General features: G+C 38.0%; 2 protein-coding genes across 8 annotated transcripts in view; one reads left to right on the forward strand and one right to left on the reverse strand.

Moving 5' to 3' along the window:
* Nucleotides 1-5768, forward strand: part of LOC110193481 (acyl-CoA synthetase medium chain family member 3) — a 38687-nt gene extending 32919 nt beyond the window's left edge. For 5 of the 6 annotated variants that reach the window (XM_020965332.2, XM_020965331.2, XM_020965333.2 and 2 more), the window contains 5 exons: nt 1296-1397; nt 3564-3691; nt 3807-3906; nt 4480-4599; nt 5503-5768. In XM_020965332.2, coding sequence (XP_020820991.1) covers nt 1296-1397; nt 3564-3691; nt 3807-3906; nt 4480-4599; nt 5503-5589 — 537 coding nt within the window. In that variant the 3' untranslated portion in view covers nt 5590-5768. The remainder of the gene's footprint in view (nt 1-1295; nt 1398-3563; nt 3692-3806; nt 3907-4479; nt 4600-5502) is intronic. The other variant, XM_078152879.1, reaches the window with a different exon arrangement.
* A 1400-nt stretch (nt 5769-7168) lies between these two features.
* Nucleotides 7169-20605, reverse strand: ERI2 (ERI1 exoribonuclease family member 2). Of its 2 annotated transcripts, none has more exons than XM_020965336.2 (9): nt 20403-20605; nt 17962-18032; nt 17792-17875; nt 16932-17059; nt 16306-16462; nt 12301-12401; nt 9985-10066; nt 9344-9432; nt 7169-9143 (listed from the first exon to the last, which is right to left on the reverse strand). In XM_020965336.2, exons 1-9 carry the CDS (start codon nt 20603-20605, stop codon nt 7791-7793), a joined length of 2268 nt encoding a protein of 755 aa, XP_020820995.1. In that variant the 3' UTR covers nt 7169-7790. The 2 variants fall into 2 exon arrangements, with proteins under 2 accessions (XP_020820995.1, XP_020820996.1); XM_020965337.2 differs by lacking the exon at nt 20403-20605 and adding an exon at nt 19889-20121.
* Nucleotide 20606: the final 1 nt, after the last annotated feature.

The following is a 20606-nucleotide window of genomic DNA, read 5'->3' on the forward strand; positions in this document are numbered from 1 at the left end:
GCTTTACTGGAAGAATATATAACAAAGCAGCAGAGAAATTGAATTTAACCCTTCTTTTGTAATTATTCTCATTATTAAGTATCACATTCTCTATAATATGGTGATTAAGGTGGGTGATCAAAACAGATTATTTTATTTTTGGCCAAAAAAGGAGGTATAATAAATAGTAATAACTGGTTTTATGAGGCTTACAAACTAGTTTTGAAGAATGAATAGACTAGTGGAAGGGAGGAGAGGAGAAAGGGTATCAGTGAGCTGAATCTACAAAGGCATGGGGGTAAGAACGTGTAATATATATTTGGAGATTGAATCAGTAAATGTTGGCTGAGCGCCTAGTTCAGGGGTGGGGAACCTGTGGTCTCAAGGCTACATGTGGCCCTCAAGTGTGGCCCTTTGACTGAATCCAGACTTTGTTCTGTGAAGTTTGGAGGCCTAGAGGGCCACATGTGGCCTCGAGGCCACAGGTTTCCCACCCTGGAGTCCTAGTTAATAGGATGTAAATCTTGTAGGATGTTAGATTATTACATTTTGAAGTGAATATTACAATCAGAAGGAACATAGGCCAAGTCCAAATTCATTTGCCTTCAAACAAAGGCTGGCTGACCACTTTATCAGGTATGTTATAGAGGGGATTCTTGTTCAGGTATAAGTTGGACTGGATGGCCACTTAATTTCCTTCCAAATCTGATTTCAAATCTGTTTTATCTACTGCTTTTCATAAAACCCTATGTTCCTAACTCATACTCAGTTCCAACCTAACTACTCAGTTTTCTTGGAACATGCCCTCCACTTTCCCGTTTTTTCCTCCAATTTTATAGTAGTTCTAATCTTGTCTCATCTGAATTAAGTGATGGAGAATGGGATGTATTCATGGCTCAGTCAGCTTAACTAGGGGATGAGAATGCCACTGGAGGTAGTGGTCAACATAGGGAAAGAAATTAGCCCTCTTCAGTCTGGAGAAATTTTAAGGAATATGGTATAAAGCATCAGAGTCAGCTGTGATTACTGATCACTTTCCATTGCCATTTTTCCTTATTCTCCCTGCAGACACATCCCTCTCCCTTCTATCCCTGCACACTGCCTTTCTCACAATCCCATGACCTGAAAAAGGGTTTGGGGGAACCACATCCATCCCAGCCTTCCTGCAGCACAGCTGAACACCTTTGGGCCTCTGAAGGACTCTGTTCCCCAGCACATAATATTTATAAGATTTAAGCATTTCCAAAGCAAAGGGGGCTTAAAATATGACAGTTTATATAAGCATTCAGCTAATAAACCATTCTGTTTTGTTCAAGATTATAGATGAAAACGGCAGTATCCTGCCCCCTAAACAAGAAGGAACTATTGGCATCCGAGTCCGACCTAACCGACCACTTGGTTTATTTGCTGGCTATGTTGTAAGAAATATTTTATTTAATGATTTTAATATTTTCAAAGTATAATTAAAACAATGAAAATATTAATTATAATTATTGGCATTAATATAATTTGTATATTTCCCACAAACCTAAAATAAAGAGACATTTGTAAAGTGCTTTGCAAACCTTAAAATGCTAAAGAAGTGCTAGCTATTATAATGTGAGCTATTTTTCTCAACTATTTGTAATATGCAGTTCAGCATGCCAGAAAGAATACTAGCCTGGGATTCAGGAGACGTAGGTTCTAGTCTGTGCTGTGCCACTAACTAGCTGTGTGACCTTGGGCAAATTACTTCAGTTCTTGGAGCCTTCCTCTTTTGTAAAATGAAAGGATTAGAATAGATAAATCTCTAATATTCTCTTCAAGTCGTGACATATTGGCATGTGCTTTGATATCAATGATATTTAAATGACAAGTTATATCTTAATTTAATTGCCCTCAATTTATCCTTCCCTACGATTCACAAGACTTCCTCCCTCCAATGGAAATTAGCAGTATTTAGAAATTTGCTAAATCTGAGGGTAATTGACACACCGCATATTTATTTTAAACTAACAAATATCTTTATGGGGCTTATACAAGTAGTAAGAATATGAAGTGGAAAAGTTTAAAAATTAAGAGGTTATTTGGAGGGTTGAGAATATTGTTGATTAATTGGATTTAACTAACATGCTCATAGCATGTGGTCAAGTATTCTGAGGTAAATGATCTGGTTTGTGGGTGAAGGAGGCTGTGTTTGAGTTATGAAGGACTTTGAATGCCAAACAGAGGATTTTGTATTTGATCCTGGAATCAACAGGAAGGCAATGGACTTTATTTAGTGGGAGTGGGTGTGAGGTGGGGGTTTCTATAGTAGAACTTGCACTTTAGGAAAATCACTTTACTTGCCGGCTGGAGGATGGATTAGAGTGGGGAGACAAGGCAGGCAGACTATTGCAGTAGTCCAGGTGCGAGGTGATGGGGCTTGCACTAGTGGTAGCTGTTAGGAAGAGGAGGCATATTGGAGAGATGCTGATAAGCCTTGGTGACAAATTGGAGATACTGAGGAGTCAAGGGTGACACCTGGGCTGCCAGCCTGGAGGACTTTTCTGTATGCCTGGATAACAGAGAGCCCCCTTCTCTGCTATCCAGCATGTAGCATAGTGCCAGGCACATAAAAACATTTAACAAATTACTGTTGGCTGATTAATTGCATATTAGGCTGAGAACTTCATTTTGCTTATTGCAAAGGATAGTAAATGTGATGTCCAGTGTCATTTAAGCCAGACAATTGCAAGATAAAATCTATATTGATTCCTGTTAATTGGTTAATGTTGTACTAGGCAGATGTTGAATGTTTATGTGTGGGTACAAGTAGGAATATAGTAGATGATTCATTCCACTACTAAGGCGAAGTTCATTACTTTAAAGCACATTTTGATTAATCTCTAGTTTATTATGTGACAAAACAGAATAAGATTCAAAACAGACCTAACTACTGCTAGTCAAGCATCCTTGCTAGCTTCCTTCTATCAAACCATACTTAGCTAAATCTCTTCCTACAGGCCTGCCCCGAGATTGCTTCTCAATTAATGCTTACCTTCTGATCCTATTTCTATCTGCTTATTGCCTCCTTATTACCCTCTTCTTAAGGCAGAAACTTAACTGTTCTGACTTTCCCTGCCATGGTGAGAACCTTTTAAAATTTCTCCCAGCAAAGGCCTTATTTGACCTGTTGTTCTGAGAACTCAGTCTCTTATTGAGAATTTATATATATATATATATATATATATATATATATATATATATATACACACACACACACACACACACACACACACACACACACACACACACACACAATTTTATTACCCTTAAAGTGCTTCAAAATGTAGAAATGTACGTAAAAATCTTTACCTTTTTTTTGCATGACTTCTCCCTTTTTCATTTCATTCTCCATAATTTGGGGTTGGAGTTATCATTCAGGGGTTCATTTCTATTTTACAAGCTAACTCTTGCTAATCATTTGCATCTTCTTGCCAGAGACTTCTTGAATGGGTCAGGTCTTCCCCTCCCTGCCCCTTTTTTGAATATTTTAAAACCCACCCAACCCAACAATAACATTCACAGTGATGTTAATACAATACTATTTAAACGTCTGCCAGGATGAGCCTTTCAAAACAGCCTCAACCGTCTGTGGGGATTTCTATGTGACTGGTGACAGAGGGTATATGGATGAAGATGGATATATCTGGTTTATTGGAAGATCAGATGATGTTATCTTATCCTCTGGGTAATTTTCCTTTGTTCTCTGTATGTCCCATTTGGACTGAACATTGTTATACAGAAATTAATCTACCACTCCCCTAAGCAATATATCAAGTGCTACCAAATGCTTTGCTTTTCAGATATCGAATTGGTCCTTTCGAAATAGAAAGTGCTCTAGCTGAGCACCCAGCAGTCCTGGAGTCAGCAGTGGTCAGCAGTCCGGACCAAATCAGAGGAGAGGTAAAAGAACACCACCACCTCAGCCTTGGAACTTCTTCATCTGTCAAACTGCACACTTTTCAACAGTATTATAACACACTGCCCTTAAGCAGAATTTACTAATGGGATTAATTTGTTAAAAATTCAAGTCAGTTAGAGACCAGGTTGGGTTTTAAGATCTGGTTTTGCAAATCTTCTCCATTTAAAAAGAAATGACTCACAACAAAGGGCAAACAATCTTCAGCAGAGCTGTAGCCCTCTCATCATCCCTAACCCCAATGCAGTATTTGTGGTGGGATGAGGGCTAGATTTTGGAATCTTTTAAGTGTCCATTTTCTCCCATTCCTATGTGAACATGGTTTGCTGGATTACTTCCAAGAAAGTCCACTGGGCACACGTATGCCACTTGGTATACATGCAACTTATCTGCATAAACTGTAAACTACTTAAAATCTATACTAGAAAGTCACAATTCCTTCTCCATTAGATGCTAACATTTTCCGACTAGACACAATGAAAACAAGATAAACCCAAGGCAGGCTCACAAGTACCTAACAGATTTCCTATTTCTTAGAATTACTTTTTTTTTTCAAGGTAGTAAAGGCCTTTGTGGTTCTCAAGCCTGACTATAAGTCACATGACCCAGAAAAAATTAAAAATGAGCTTCAGGAACATGTCAAAAGAATGACAGCACCATACAAATATCCCAGAAAGGCAAGTATTTGAATTAGATTGAAAGGCTACTTGTTCTGTCTCATGGTCTTGGGAAAGAGGACTTGCTTTTTGTTTGTTTTTGTTTTCAAATGAGCAGTATGTGCAAATATTAGCACAATAGATAGATCACTGGGCCTGGAGTTAGAAAGACCTGAGTTCAAAATCGGCTTCAGATGCTTACTAGTCATTTTACCCTGTTTGCCTCAGTTTCCTCATCTCTAAAATGAGCTGGAGAAGGAAATGGCAAACCACTCTAGTATTTTTGCCAAGAAAATACTTGACCCCAAATGGGGTTAAGAAGAGTTAAACATGACTGAACAACAAATGCTCAAATATGTTTTGCAGTGTCCTAAATTGATTCTCAAGAATTTGGGGTTGGAATTAACATCTATAACATTATAGTTTAACTATTCCCCAATTTGCCATACTATTTGGCTCACTGGCCTTGTAGCAAGCTATGAGACCAAATTCAAATAAAAGTACTTCAAACGTTTCCTTTCAAAGTATGGACACATAGTGTTTGACAGTTATAAAACACTTTATAGATCTTAACCTTACCTAATCAACACTCTTTTAAGGAAGATACATGGTGATGAATAAGATGCTTTGGAAACCTTAAAGAATGACACAAATGGGGATTATTCTAATTTTCCTCATTTTACAGGTGAGGAAACTAAAGCTCAGAGAATCTAAAGTGACTTTCCTATGGTCATACAGCTTGTGTTAGAACTGGAATTTGAACCCAAGTTTCACTCCAAGTTCTGTGCTCTTCTACTCTAGTACTAGGCATTTAGAACCTTAATTTTACAGTCTGTACCATATGTAGCATTTGTTTAGTACAATTTATTTTAGTTATTAGGTGCAGAATGCTAGAATAACATTTTCCCACCTTGATACCAATAGGTGCAATTTGTTCATGAGCTGCCAAAGACCATCAGTGGGAAGATAAAAAGAAATGAATTGAGGAAGAAAGAATGGGGGAAAGTCTAATTTTATTTGATTACATAATACCATAATACCTGTAAAATCCATATATTTTCTGGAACTTAAACCCTAAAGATGAAATAAAGAAATAATGGATGCTCATGGATTCATGGTTTTATAAACATCTTGTGGTAGCAATGTTACATAGTAGAATTCTGAAGTAAAATAAAATATTCTGTGTTTGACTCTGTGATTTGTCAGTCTGTTAACAGGCATCTGTAAAGAGCTTACTATGTGATAGGCACTGTGCTGTGTCCTGGGGATCTCCAACCAAAGCTGACTCCTCATGCCCCACAGCCCCAGGTTGGAAGTGGTAATGCCATGGGCGATTCCTCCCCCAAAATGGCTGAAAAGGATATGGAAGGTGTACAAGTGGGTCGAGATAGTGGCTTCTGCAGTTGTGTTAACCACGGCCTACCAAGTGCCATTGCCATTCCCCAACTCCATGGGACAGGAAAACTGGCTAGTTCCCCTAACTGCTATCTTACTGGAGATTTGCGTTTTATTTTAGGAACAAAAAATGCATACATTTAATTCTGATAAAACAAATAATCTTAATGTCACCATTTTCTTAAAAGGAGGCCTAAAATAAATCCTTTTGTAAAGCAAATAATTATTTTTGTAGTGCAGACAAATTAGGATCTGAGTAGTTATCAATTTTGAACTTAAAGTATTTAAAATATCAATATTGAGTATGTATAAGGAAACCACACTAAGTAGAGTGCTGCTTAAGTGGAGAAATATGAGACATGGTTCCTGTCCTTAAGCATTTTGTAGCTAAGATAAGAAATAATCATGGAACTAGTGATAATGTGAAGAAACAGTGAAGGCCAATTACAAAAAGGAGTTGGTTTGATGTGAGAATTAAGAGAACCAACTGGATTCCATCTCATGAACAATGACTCCATCTTGTTTTTCTTCAAACCACTCAAGGGAAGATAGATGGTATAATCTATAACAAGATGATATACTATAGATGGTATAAAATGCAGGTGGATGCAATTAATCAGCATCTCAATTCTGGGAAACCTACCCACCCCCTCCCAACTCAACCAAAACTCACTCTTTCCAACTTGGAAAATCTATGATCTTTCCTCCAATTAGAAATCAGATTACCTAATCTTGTATCCTAGTTTATATCCTGTTAATTTTTTTAATGCATAAAAATCTGTCTTCTCCTATATCTGGGGTTCAATGCCAAGCTTAGGAGTCCTAGTTCCAATTTGTTATGCAACTGGCATGCACTGCTTAAATCAACATGCTGGGAAGCTCAAACCTTTCTTTCCTCAGTTATTTCAGATTTCACCCATCGCAAATGTTTAAGTAATGGTAAGAAAATGATTCTTACTAATAACCATCTTACCTTTTAAGTCACTCTGAGGTCAGCCCAAGAATTCAACACACACACACAGAACTATAATTCTAATAAGATATGTAGATTTACAAGTTAGTCCAGCTCTTCAAATGCTCATTCTTTTAAATACTAAATAGCCAGCTCATACTACTTTTAAAAAAAAACTTACCACATCAGTCACAGGATTAGCATGTTTCTAGAAGTAAAAATATCACTGAATAAAAACAAAGCAAACATTATCATTGTTTTTATTTAATAATTTAAAAATCATTGTTTCAAGCTCTAATTCAATCTTAAAAGGGTTTACATGTCCCAGCACAGCATTTGAAAAAAAAATTTACCCTACAAAGATATTTTACAAAACATTTCATTTATGATTTTGACAATTACATAATACCTGGCTGAAGAGTTGGTGCAAAAAAAAGGGCACTAAAATAGCATATGTTTAGACATCATCCTGCTTTAAAATTTGAGAAATTTTATTTTATAGATGAAGAAATAGGCACAGTGTTGAAGAACAACCAGAGGGTAAGATGGTAATCGAAGTCTAGTTAGTGTTGGCGACTAAAGTTCAGCCTATCTGGAATAATATACCATAAAATTAATTTTCTTTTAAAAAATAATAATCATAATGCCAGACCTTGTTGGGTCTTTCAAAGCACTTTCCAAGCAAATTTCTTTATAAATTTACTTCTTTAATGCTTTAGACTTAAGCAGGCACATTCTAGTCTACAGGGTTCAGGAATGCCCATTAAGCTTCCTTATATTTTGTAATACTACATACCTTTTATATTTGTTGCATTCAAAACCCATTTAAATTAAAGCAAGGTTTGCAAACAAAGAGAGATGATATTCAAGTTCTCATAGATGGCCTGAGTTTCAAACATTTTTCAGAAGAAAAGATTAAATTTCTAGAAGAACTACAAGTTCCAGGAGATCTAAAATTGATCCCTACTGTGGAAAGAGAGCAATCTATGTCGCTGGTTCTCTCCTTTCGAGGAGTTTGCTCCCACTTAAAATAACCACAGTTCTTTCTATTCTTTTGGTATTTCCCAACAGGACAACTATAGAAAGCTTTGCCGTGATTTGGTCCATTATTAGAAACAATGAGTCTTTTGGACCTTCGGCCACAGTTACACAAAGGAGGTGTCATTTTCCCACTCTTCCATGGTTCTTTCAGGTTGACAATGGATTTTAAGACAGAAGGTGTCACCTTCTGAAATGAATTTTTCACTGGCGAGCAATGAGATGATGTAGGCTTTTCTTCATGTATTGTGAAAGACTGCTTTTTTGATGGGGGGAAAGCCTGACAACTAGAAGACTTTCTTTTAATGACTACAGAATAAGGAATCTGTGGTTCCCCCAATGTTGAGGGAGGAGACCATATAGTCTTAGATCTGCTCAATAAATTTACTTTTAGATTAGGTAACTTAAAAGTATCAACATTTGAAGGCTGTTTTAGGGATTCCTTCACATTATAAATAGTAGTATGAGGGCTTCTGTAAACAACAGACCCTGACATCTCAGGGGTTTGTGATGCTTTTCCTAAACTTCCCAAGTCTGTGTAATTTATCATTGTTTGTTTTTTAAAAATCATTAACTTCTCCCCAGGGTCCAATGAAGTGCCTGGATTTGAGATATCAGTGGGAGGCACAGAGTCTGTTTTCTGTTCAGGCCATGAAGCTGGCAGTAAAGCTATATCCTCCCAATCAGCCAGCATTGGCAAACAGTCAAGGCTAGTAGTTGCATCTGTATCAGACATATCGTTAATGGATGAAATGGTGGTAGAGACAACCACTAATCCCGAACCCAGTGCTGAAGGATTATATTTAGGATTATGGGTAAGATATTCACTTTTTATTTGGTTTTGGCTGTACCCTGGTGAATTAGAATTGGGTGGCTGCAATTTCCCAAGAGGAAGGGAAGACTCATTAACTGAGAAACAACTTTTAACCTCACCAAGATTTCTGGTGCTCTCTAATGGTACATAATCTTGATGTATCTTTAAAAAGGAACTCATAGAAGTTGACTTTAGATGATTTTTTCCATTAGGATTTGTGGTATTTTTACCGGTGTTAATTTTACCATCACAAAAATCATCCATGCTTGAAGCCTGAATTCCATTCTTATGTCCAAGAGTATCTTCAGCCTGATTCAGATTTAAAACTCTGGCAACACAACTGGGACTCTTCTCTGAACGTGGTACCTACAAGTTTCACAGACAAATCCAAGAGCTTTGGAAACTAGGTGATCACAGTTCCTACCTTATACTGTATGACAAATAAGAAAAATTTTACTGATTGCCTTAAAATAATTATATTTAAATTGTTTGCTTACTTAATAAATCTATATTTATTCCCCCCCCTACATAATCTAAATGAAAAAAGAAAGCAAGACACCACTAACTTTATCCAAAGATTTAGTGATTTTCATTGTGCAGCCATCTCTGATCATGCGCCAAGCCAGGTGGGCAGTATTCCGAGAATCATCTAATCCTAGGGAAAGAAACAGCCAAATATTATGCCTTGTGATGCTAAAAAGAAATAAAAAATGAAAACCAAGCAAATGAACAGTATAATGGTTCAATATTTCTTAACCATGAGCTTAGTGTTTATGCAAAACTACTTACTGAAAACTGAGATTTTCCCATTTTTTTTTATTAAAAGGGTCAATAGTAATTTAGTCAACAGGCCAGAGAGATTCACCAAAATTTCTGAAGTAATATTTATTTGTACTCAATCCAATTCCCTTGCCCAATTCTTCACTGAATTACTATGCTCTGAACATGTTTTACTTCACATTAGATTCCCAATGCAATATTCTCTCTGATTTTGCAAGGGACCAAAAATAGCCACTAGATGGCGGCAATTTACTTCCTATGACTTACGGACATGGAACCATTAAAGAATTACTATCATTCTACTTACCCATACGGAATCTTTTTCAGCATTTGAAAAAATTGTAAATAAATACATATTAGATCTCTCAAATGCAATATACACTCTATATTTTAGCTAAAAATAAATCAGCTTTTAAATCCTTCTCACCAGAATGCTCTCGTCCTGAGAATTCTATTCCCAGTTCCTGCAATGCACCACTTAGCCCTTTTGGCTTTCTCCCATAGAAAAGCTAATTGGATAAAAAGATATGTATTCATAAATAGAAGACAGTTATTTGTAGTGATACAGATTACTAACCTTTATATCATGAAAAACAAAAGGACATCTTAAAATGGATGCCCATAGCCTTCAACATGTCCAAAATTGAATATTCTTTTATCTAAAACCCTCCCCTCTTCCTAACTATCAAGGGTATGCAATCCTTCCAATTACACCCCCTCAACCTTCCCCCCTCCCCCACCTGATAAAAACCTAGGTGTCCTCTTCAGCTCCTTACTCCTTTCCCTATATCCAATCTCTGATAAAAACCTAGGTGTCCTCTTCAGCTCCTTACTCCTTTCCCTATATCCAATCTTTTGCCATTTATCATACGTGCTTCCTTCTCTACTCTGACACTGCCATCATTCTGGTACAGGCCTTTATTACCTCAAATCTGGACTGCTGAAATAGCTTTCTGGTTGGCCTCCCTGGCTCAAGTCTTTCCCCACTCCAGTCCATTCTTCATTCAGCTGTCAAAGTGATCAAAGTACAGGTCTGACCATGTCATGTCCCTATTCAATAAACTCCAGTGGCTCCCTATATCAGCTCCAGGATCAAAAAGAAAACCTTGTTTGATTTAAAAAAACCCTCCATAACCTGGCCTTTTCGTATCTTTCTTATATTTTACGCCCATACAAGTACTCTACAATCCAGTAATGCTGGCCTCCTTGCTCTTCCTTATATCAGGATCTCCACCTCTCCAACTGTGCATTTTCCTTGACTATGCTCCATGCCTAGAACATTTTTCCCCTTCTACTCTACCTCCCAGCCTCCCTGACTTCCTTAAAGTATCAGTTGAAATCCTTCCTTTTGCAAGAACTCATTTTCAGTATGCTTCAACGTTAGCCCTTTGAGATTATCTCCACTTTCATCATGAATATATTTTGTTGGTATATAATTGTTTGCATGTTGTCTCCCCCATTAGATTGTGAGCTTGTTGAGGGCAGGGATTCTTATTACCTTTCTTTGTATACTCAGCTATTAGCACAGCATGGGCACTTAATGAATGCTTGGATTTTTAAAAATTAAAAATTATATACATATATGTAACATTTATAAAATCCACATTCTCTCCTTTCTATCTCCCAACTTTCCCCATAATTGAGAATAAAATAACAACAAAAAAGAAAATCAAGAAGAGAGTTGGGTATAAGCAACAGGAGAATGTTGTGGGACTTAGCTATTATCAGCCAGCTGGGAAGCTCAGCTAGATCAGAGTGACAGAATTGCAGTCTTCCCTTTGGTATGGGATGCCTGCCTTGGTTAACTCCCATGTAGGTTTCTGATTGCATAAGAAGCTGGAAACAAGACCTAGCTCTGCTCCTGGAGTCTGAGCCACACCACTGCTGCTTGCTTCTAAACGTGCTCCTCTCAGTTGCACAATTTAATCCAGAATGCCACCTCTACACTCTGGAGAGTGAGCAAAGGGGACTGAGGTGCTCATGTGTGGGTCTGGGATCTCCTCTTGCCCTGGTGTCCAGCCTCTCTCCTTGTGCTGGAGTACTCCCCAGAATGTTTCTGTTCAGACACTGGCTCCAGTGTCCACAGCCCTGTGTCTCTCCCCCTATTCGCCCTGGGCTAGACTTTTTCTTGGATTTCCTCATCAGGATTCAGTCTTGTATATTTTCTAGATCTGTTTAGAGGAGTGCTGGTAGGAACTCCATATATTTCTTCCTGCTACTCCATCATCTTGGCTCTGCTTCCAATAAATGCTTCTTTACTTGACCAAGGATTCAATTTTTTTCCCTGATTTTTAGCTCTGATTTGACACATGCATCTTCTTTTTATTGGTTTTGGAAAATTTATATATTTAGAAAATTATTTATTTGTATCTAACATAGTACTAAATACATTAGAAATATTATAAGAACTTTCCAAGAGAGGTAGCATAGTATAATAGATAGAGCAGTGGAGCAACAGTCAGGAAAGTGTGGGTTCAAATCTGGCTGTAGACACTTACTAGCTGTGTGATTCTGGGCAAGTCACTTAAACCTTTCTGAGCCAAGGTTTCCTCATCTATAAAGCAGGATAACAATAGCTCTGACCTCATAGGAATTATTAAGGATCAAATGGTATAAAGTATGTGAAGTACTTTGAAAACCTTAAATAGTTGTATATATGTAAGTTATTATTATTTCAGAGAAATATCTTTTAAGGAACCTGAACACATGGACATATTTTGATTCTTACCGATGATTTTCTCACCTTATAAGTTGCTCTGAGGTCTACCCAAGAATTCAAGAATACAGGCTTTCGCAATTGTTTCCGTCTACATTCATATTCCAAGCAAACTCCCAAGTCCCAGTCTACATGAAATAAAACATAAATGTTATCACTGTTTATTTCCATTCTCACCAGCTATATTTATAGTTCCATAAATAAATACTGGAAGACAGAGTATAAAGCAGAGGTGGAGAATCTCTGGCCTTGAGACCACATGTGGCCCTCTGGTTCTCAAGTGTGGCTCTTTGAACAGAACAAATCCCTTTAATAAAAGGACTTATTCTATAAAACTTGGACTCAGACAAAAGGCCGCACCCAAGGACCTAGAAGGCCATAGGTTCCCCATCCCTGGTATAAAGCATAATAAAATTTTAACTCCCTGGTCAGTGCTAGTGAATAAGATCCTTTTTTTTTTTACAAGAAGATCAAAGAATTTATTGCTCTTTTAACATCTTACAATTGTTATATTTCCTGTAGCTAACTTTTAAGAAATTAGCCTGATGTGATAGAATTTCTCAAGCACTAAATAAGACAAAGGAAAGGGAAAAAAACCCTATATCGAAAAAGATTATTAAGCTCTCAGAGAGGCAAATGTTAATATAATATTCCAATACTTGTCTCACAGTTCCTTGGTGTCTTAAACTGTAATGAGCTTCATCTCCAGTTTCAGCCATTCACAGGCACAGACACATCATGGACTTCAAATTGGTTTACCCCCAAAACCACAAATTGTAAAAGTTCCCTTGTCTAATCACAACTACATGTCCCACTCCCTCCTTTACACCATCCCTGTTCACCTCACTGTGACTTCTAGCTCCTGGATTTCTCAGTCTATCCCAGTTAACCTTCATCCTGAGGCACTGCAGTAATGTTCTCACTAACACACTAGAATTCCTCTCCTTGGCTATCTCTGCCATTTTGCCAATCTCAAAACTTAAGTGATCAGTCTATGATTTTCAGCTCTACTGCTCACAGACTGACCAAGGTTATTAGAGAAAGATACAAAACAGAGCAGAATGACTCCAAGTCAATACAGTAAGACAAATAACTGCACTATACAAAGGGCTATAGTACAAGAATCTGTATGGAGTACAAAGATGAATAAGACATGGCTGTCCCCTTAAGGAGCTTAAAACGGGAAACGACGTGTATAAGTATTTTTAACATGATACAGAATACAGTTGACTCAGGGCAGCTAGGTGGCGCAGTAGAGAGAGCACCAGCCCTGAAGTCAGGAGGACCCGAGTTCAAATGTGACCTCACACACATAACACTAGCTGTGTGACCCTGGGCAAGTCACTTAATCCCATTGCCTAGCAAGAAAAAAAAAACAAACAGAATACAGTTGACTCCAATGAGAAAAAAAAAAGACCAGCATGGATATATATAAGAATGCACCAGTCAACCTCAATTTAAAGAGAACTGTATAGGAAAAAGCAGAGTAACAAGATAAAAACAAAAAGCTGGAGTTCTTAAGCTCAGGTTTTAAGCAATAGTAGAGTCAAAAAAAAGATGGAAGAAAGGATAGGACTGCTCCTAAGGATAGATGCAGTGATGAAAATGGGAAAGAATGCAGAAATCTTCAATCTTATTCTACTTCTCTCTTCTCTGCCAAGAAAAAGGATCTTTGGACTGGGAAGGTTGTAACAAAAATGCTAAACAGGGAGTTGAAACCCAAGATAAGTAAAGGGGATAGTAAGACCCTAGTTATCCTCAATGAATTCCATTCATCATGCCCAGGGTACTGACAGAACTGGTCAATGCAAATGCTGAAAGCTTGTGGAAAATGGAAGAAGGGCCACAGAGCTGAAAATGTAAAAAGGTAAATGTCCTGAATTTTGAAAAAGAGAAGTGAGTAGAACCTGCAACTATAGGCCAATGAGCTTGACTTCAATAATTTGTTGTAGAATTTTTCTGGGAATCAAAGAATGATTTGTGAAAATTTTAAAGTTCAATTGATGTTTTTCCCCCATATCTATCATATCATTTCTCTGTAAATCCTCCTTTCCTCTAACTCCTACCTTCAACCTTCTCTTGTAACAAAGAAAACCATTTCACCATCAGAAGCCTGATGGCAAGTACCACATTCCACATCTTTAGTTCCCACAGAATTTAAATCAATTCTCCAGAACCAATATTAAGATTGGTCACTGGATTTGTGAATATTTAGAAAAGGAAGCAGAGCTCACAAAGAATCATGATGGTTTCATTAGCAACAGATCTTACTAGACTAACCACTGATGTAGAGAGGATATCTGTTCAGGTACAAGTTGGAGTATATGACTACTCAAGTCTCTCTCAACTCTGAAATCCCATGATTCTATGATAAGTGTATGAGAGATAAAGTGCAATGAGAAATCAGAAGAACTGATACTTTTATCCTGGTCACATCAGAGCAATCTGAGTGGAAGTGGTAGATTAGAGCTGGACTTTTAAAGATAAGCAGTATTTTGTTCTACCTTACCAAAAAGGGGGAGTAATCCCAGATGGAGGGAATTACATGGAGACAGAAAAATGAAGGTAGCACGGAAAATGGAAAAAAGTTAATAGATGTGACAGATCTTGCAGAGGAATATGAAACAAGTGATTAAACATGGGGATGGGGAGTGTGGCAAGTAAAGAAGATAGAGGAGGCAAATATGACTCCAAGGTTTTAAATCTGGGTGAATGGGATAATGGCAGTGCAACTTGCAGAAACAGCAAAGTTTGGAGGACAGGCAAGTTTAATGGGAAAGATGAATAATTTGGTCATGGGCATGTTACAGTTACTTCTATATGGTTTCCTCTCCATTCCTTCTTCTTTGCAATCTATCTTCCAATAGGATTGTTAGATCAATCCTCCTAAAGCCCAGCTCTGGTCATGCCCTTCCCCATACCTAAGTACCTCCACTCTAAACTCTGAAACCTCCAAGAGCTTACGTTGTCTACCAAATGAAATCTAAATTCCACAGACTAGTAGTCAAGGTATTCTATAATTTTGTTCCAACCTCTCCTAGCAATCTACTTCATTGTTCCCTTTCATGTACCCAACACTCCAAATTGGGCTACACACCATTCCTAAAACATTCCACTCTTTCTGGCCACTGTGCCTTTGCTCACTCTAAAATGTCCTTTCTCCCACTACTGCCTTTCAAATTCTTATCCATCCTTCAAGGCAGAGCTCAAAAACAGGAATCCAAAGCCCAATGAGTCAAAACGAGGCTTAGCAAATTCTACAAACAGCCACATCTATTACCACTATATAAACTAGAGGCCAGGGGAGGAATCATTATAGAACTGAAAGAGCAAGGAAGGCTTCATAGAGGAAGTAGCATGTGAGCTGGCCCTTAAAAGATAGGAAAGTTTTTAATAAACAGATGGATGTTCCTTAAAGGATGGAACAGCGATATATGTATTTCAGAAATCAGGAATGTTTTGGGCTAAATTACAAATTCCTTGGGAACTGAAGTCATTGTTAACTCCATTACACCCAGCACACCGCCTCGCACAGTGAAGCTACTTAATACGCATGTTGAAAAGATGAATGATATGAGAAAAATATTCAAATATTATTACCAAATGAAGATACCCGATTATACCATACCATTGCTACACAGTAAAAAGAGCCTGCTTTATCTCTCAACCTTGGGAGTCTCAGAACACAAACATGAAGTGAGGCCTCGCCTTATTCAGGTCCGTGGATAGAGAAGTTTTCACCTTTTCATCAAATTATCAGAGTGAAGACAAATGGTCAAAAAATTTCTAATAGGACGAAATTTAGACACACATGAATTTAATTATCTGAGCTAACATACACCAGGCACTCTATTTGGGGGATGGAGGAGCTGATCCAAGAGTTACTGAGTTTCCTGCACAAAAAAGCAATCAGAAATAGTGCTTTTCATTTCAACTGACAAGTTGAAATTATGCAGTTTAATCTGAACAGTGTATCTTCCTTTAACAAGAACATACCATTCAACATTGATCCCAAACCAAAGTTCTTTGTACCTGACCAAGTAACAAATGCACATAATTTTACTTCTGAAGCAGAATTATTTGTAACACTGGGAGCAAAAGTTATCTTCTTCTGCTGCTGAATCACTTGAATCCATTTGCAGAACTGTGACAAGCAAATCTTCAGAGGAACTCCTTCATCAACTTGAGCCTAAATATAATACCATAAAAACAAATTCAGATAGTAATAGGTTTAGAAATGGGCACATGAGTTTTTTAAATGGAAAGACTGGAAGTAAAAATCAGCCCCTTACAGCATATTGGGCCTTACTATCACAAACTATAAGTTGGGATGAATAAAACTTGCCATATGGCAAGATTATGACGACAAAACTAATTCCTCCACAATTTTCAGATGGAAGACAAGTTTTTGTTGTTTCATTTCCATAACAGTATTTGATATTAACTTCCTCCAAGCCTATTCCTTTTCTAATACACACACACCAATAAATGATGACATATATACATGCATGTATACACAGATAGTGTATGTGTGTGTACATGCGCACGTGCACACACTAAAAGGTCTTTGCACTAACAGGTAGAATGTACTAATAGATACTTGGGAAAAAGGACATTTGCCTTCACTTTCTAGTTTAATTTTAATATTTATGTCATACCTGTCTTATGCCTGTCAATTCAACACAAAATTTGGAAAGAATTGGATGTTCCTCAGGCTGGACATAGGTCTGGAATTCAGACTCAATCTCTCCAGTTAATGTATTTAGAAGGACCGCTGGAAACTCAACTAAAATAAATAATAATCAATATATATGTTAAAATAGAATTACTAAATTAGCATTGTAACTACCACAAATTAAAAAACACAACACTATTATTGTATTTCCAAGTAAGTTAGGATTGAAAGAATGGTGCAAGGTGATATGGTAACTATAATAGGCTCTATCACAGGTAAAAGTCCTGAGATCACATAATTTGTTCTCTTCAAAATAAAATTTTGACTATACTAATAGACTACAGCTAAGCATGAAGACAGAAAAAGTGGTGAGTGTATCCATTCACAGGATTATAGGATCACAGATTTAGAGTTAAAACAGACCTGGGAAGCCATTTAATCCAATTACCTCACTTTACAGAGGAAGAAACTGATTCCTCCTTCAGTAAATCATTTGCTCATTATGGAATATCAGTATTCCTGTATAAGTAATTGGCATGTAAGTGCAGAATTTTCTTTATTAATATGTTTAAGAATTAGTATAAGAATGATTTTAAAAATCTTTTATTTAAATCAGGTCAATTTTACAGCAAAACACCAAAACATAATATTTTACTTTGAAAAACAGCTCACATTTCTAGTGTTAGATTCTAAAGTTATTCATTATCAAGAACACACATTAAAGGTGCAAGTCACATACACAACATTTATTAAGTTTTATTTCCTCTACAAAATATAAACTCAAATTAATCTAATTTTCAACTTTAATTAAACCCAGCTTTTAACATATTATTTCAAACTTACTTATCTCCTGGCTGTAGTGGCGTTTCCCATCATTCCAGCATGTTGACTCAAAATCAATGATAATTAAGTAGTCAAATAATTGCTCTGCAACAGGCCAAATTATGGTTATGTTAGCAGTACTTAAAATGCAGTGCACTACAAAATAAGATGAAATTAAGCAAACAACTTACTTGACCTGATTCTACCCAGATTTTCCTTATTAGCTGGACTGATGGACTTCCTCCTAATTAATCCAAGTTGCCTAAAAAATGTAGATCAAAGATAATCATTAAAGGAGTATTAAAGGATCTTTCTTTGGTTACACATTGTGAAAATGAACAGCAGAGGGAATACTACTGTGCTGTAAGAAATGATAAGCAGAGTGATTTTAGAAATACATGGAAAGACTTGCATGAAATAATGAAGAGTGAAATGAGCAGAACCATAGCTATTTCTGGGGCTCCTTTACCACAAAATTGCTGTGTGTAATCCTTATCAAAACAGGCTTGAACAGAAGGCAAAATTATCATTAATGTAGTATGGTCTGTTATTAAGACTAAGAAGTCAGGAGACTGGATTCTTCTTGTGACAACTTCTCTACAAGTCTCATTTTCCTCAATTGCAAAATGAGGCTAACGGCTGCAGTAATGTGAAATGGTAATGGAAAGAGAGCCCTGGACTTAGAATTGTACATGCTTCAGAAAACTGACATAATCATCTATCAGAGGCATAAAGTGTGATCCCCTGCACAAAACTTTTTATACCCTGCCATTTAAGGTCCTCTACAATCTGGTCCTCACCTACCTTTACATTATCATTTCACATATCTCTTTAACACAGTCTATAATTCAGTCAATTTGGACAATTAAGCTCTTCCCCAAACTTAACATGCCATCTTCCACCTCTACATACTCACCTAGGCTAGGCCCATGTTTGGAATTTCTCATCACCTCTGCCTTTCAGAATCCTTACTTTTCTTCAAGGCTCAGATCAGAAGCCAACTTCTCCAAAAAGGCTTCCTTAATCCCCATTCCCACCCCTTCCTCAAATATTCTTAGGGCACTTTGTCTGTTTCTCTTCTTTAATCCTATCACTCTTAACCCTGCAGTACAACTATCTGTATACATGTCATATTCCCCAGTTACTCCAAACAGAATCTAAACTTTCTGAAATTAGAAACTATAATTTTTGTTGTATCCCTAGTATCCTACCACACTGTGTCAAACTCAAAATATGTATCTGAAGTCAAATATGAACCACTACAGAAGTACACTATTATTCTTGCCTTTATATGTGAGTATTTCATCCAGTTAAGTACTGGGTGATGTTATGTGGGGGGAAAATAGGAACCACAATCACTTTTCAACATTTTGATGTATTAACAATTTAGGGATCCCCACCCCCAACCATCTGGTGGCCTAATAATAGAAAGTCTCAAAATGCTATTGAAGAAACATAAAATAATAAAATATGCAAGGACCTCTCTCTCACAATTCGACCCAAACATTTTCACTGCCTGGGATGCCCTCTCTCCCTCCTCATCTTTGCTTCTCTGCCTTCCTTCAAGTCTCAACTAAAATCCCCCACAAGCTTTAATTCTAGCGTCTTTGTTAGTTATCTCCAATTTATCCTGTCTATAACTTGTTTTTACATAGTTGTCTGCATATTGTCTCCTTCACTAGACCCTGAACTCTTTGAAAGCAGGGGCTGTCTTTTGGCTTTCCTTGTATCCCCAGAGCTTAGCGTAGTGTCTTCTCCCCACCCCCAACCAGGCACCTAAGGTTAAGTGACTTGCCCAGGGTCACACAGCTAGTGTCAAGTGTCTGAGGCCACATTTGAATTCAGGTCCTCGTGACTCCCAAGCTGGTGTTCTATCCACTTTGCTAGGATAGTGCCTAGCACACAGTAGGGGATTAATAAATGTCTGACTGGAGTCAGAAAAACTAGTTCAAATCCAGCCTCAGGCACTTATTAGCTGAGTGACCTTGGGCAAGTCACTTCAGCTCTTTCTGACTTAATTTCCCAATTTGTAAAATAGAGCTAACAATATCTATCTTCACGGCTGTTGTGAGGATAAAACGATGGTATTTGTAAAGCACTTTGCAAACGTTAAAGTACCTTACAAAGTGCAGGAGGGGAGGGCACATAACATCACTTTGAAGTTTACAAAGCGTTTTATGTCTCGCTTCATCCTCACATCAAGCCGGTGAGGTACGTGCGGTTTTTCCCGTTCTACAGACGACCAAACTGAGGCTGAGAGGTCCAAGATCCGTCCCAGGTCAGTCACAGTTAGTAAGTCTCTGAGACAGGATTCGAACCGAGGTCTTCCTTACTCTCGAGTCCAGAAAAACATAGACGCACCCCTGGCCTTGCCCCGACCTTCTGGCGCTCTGGCAACATCCCTCCTTCCTTCGGGGACCAAGCCGGACCTGCTCGAATTCAGCCAGAGACCCCCCAAGAGCGCCAGACGAAGACCCCGAAAACGCTCTCCACAGGTACGCGCATGCGCCCAGACAGCGTACTCAAGGAAGCCCGAGGGTTCCCAAAGAGCCCTCCCTCCACCCCAAGGTTCGTGCGCGCGCAGACGCACGACACGGACACACACGCATACGCCACATGCACACAACTATACCGGGCCAGCTGCTTGGTGGCCATTGCCTCCGCAGCGTTTTCGGCTCTCCACCCCCAGTTGGCGCACCTCGGAAGCCGACAAGAAGGAACTTCCCCTCCTTTCGAACTTCCCGCGGCCTCTGATGTCGTCATTTCCGCCAGGCTTTGCTCGTCCCTCGCCCCCTCGCGGAAGCTTCGACCAATCGATGTTTTCCGCTCCTCCATT

Source organism: Phascolarctos cinereus, unplaced genomic scaffold (genome assembly GCF_003287225.1).
Source record: "Phascolarctos cinereus isolate Bilbo 61053 unplaced genomic scaffold, phaCin_HiC Scaffold_4;HRSCAF=312, whole genome shotgun sequence".
Taxonomy (NCBI): Eukaryota; Metazoa; Chordata; class Mammalia; order Diprotodontia; family Phascolarctidae; genus Phascolarctos; species Phascolarctos cinereus.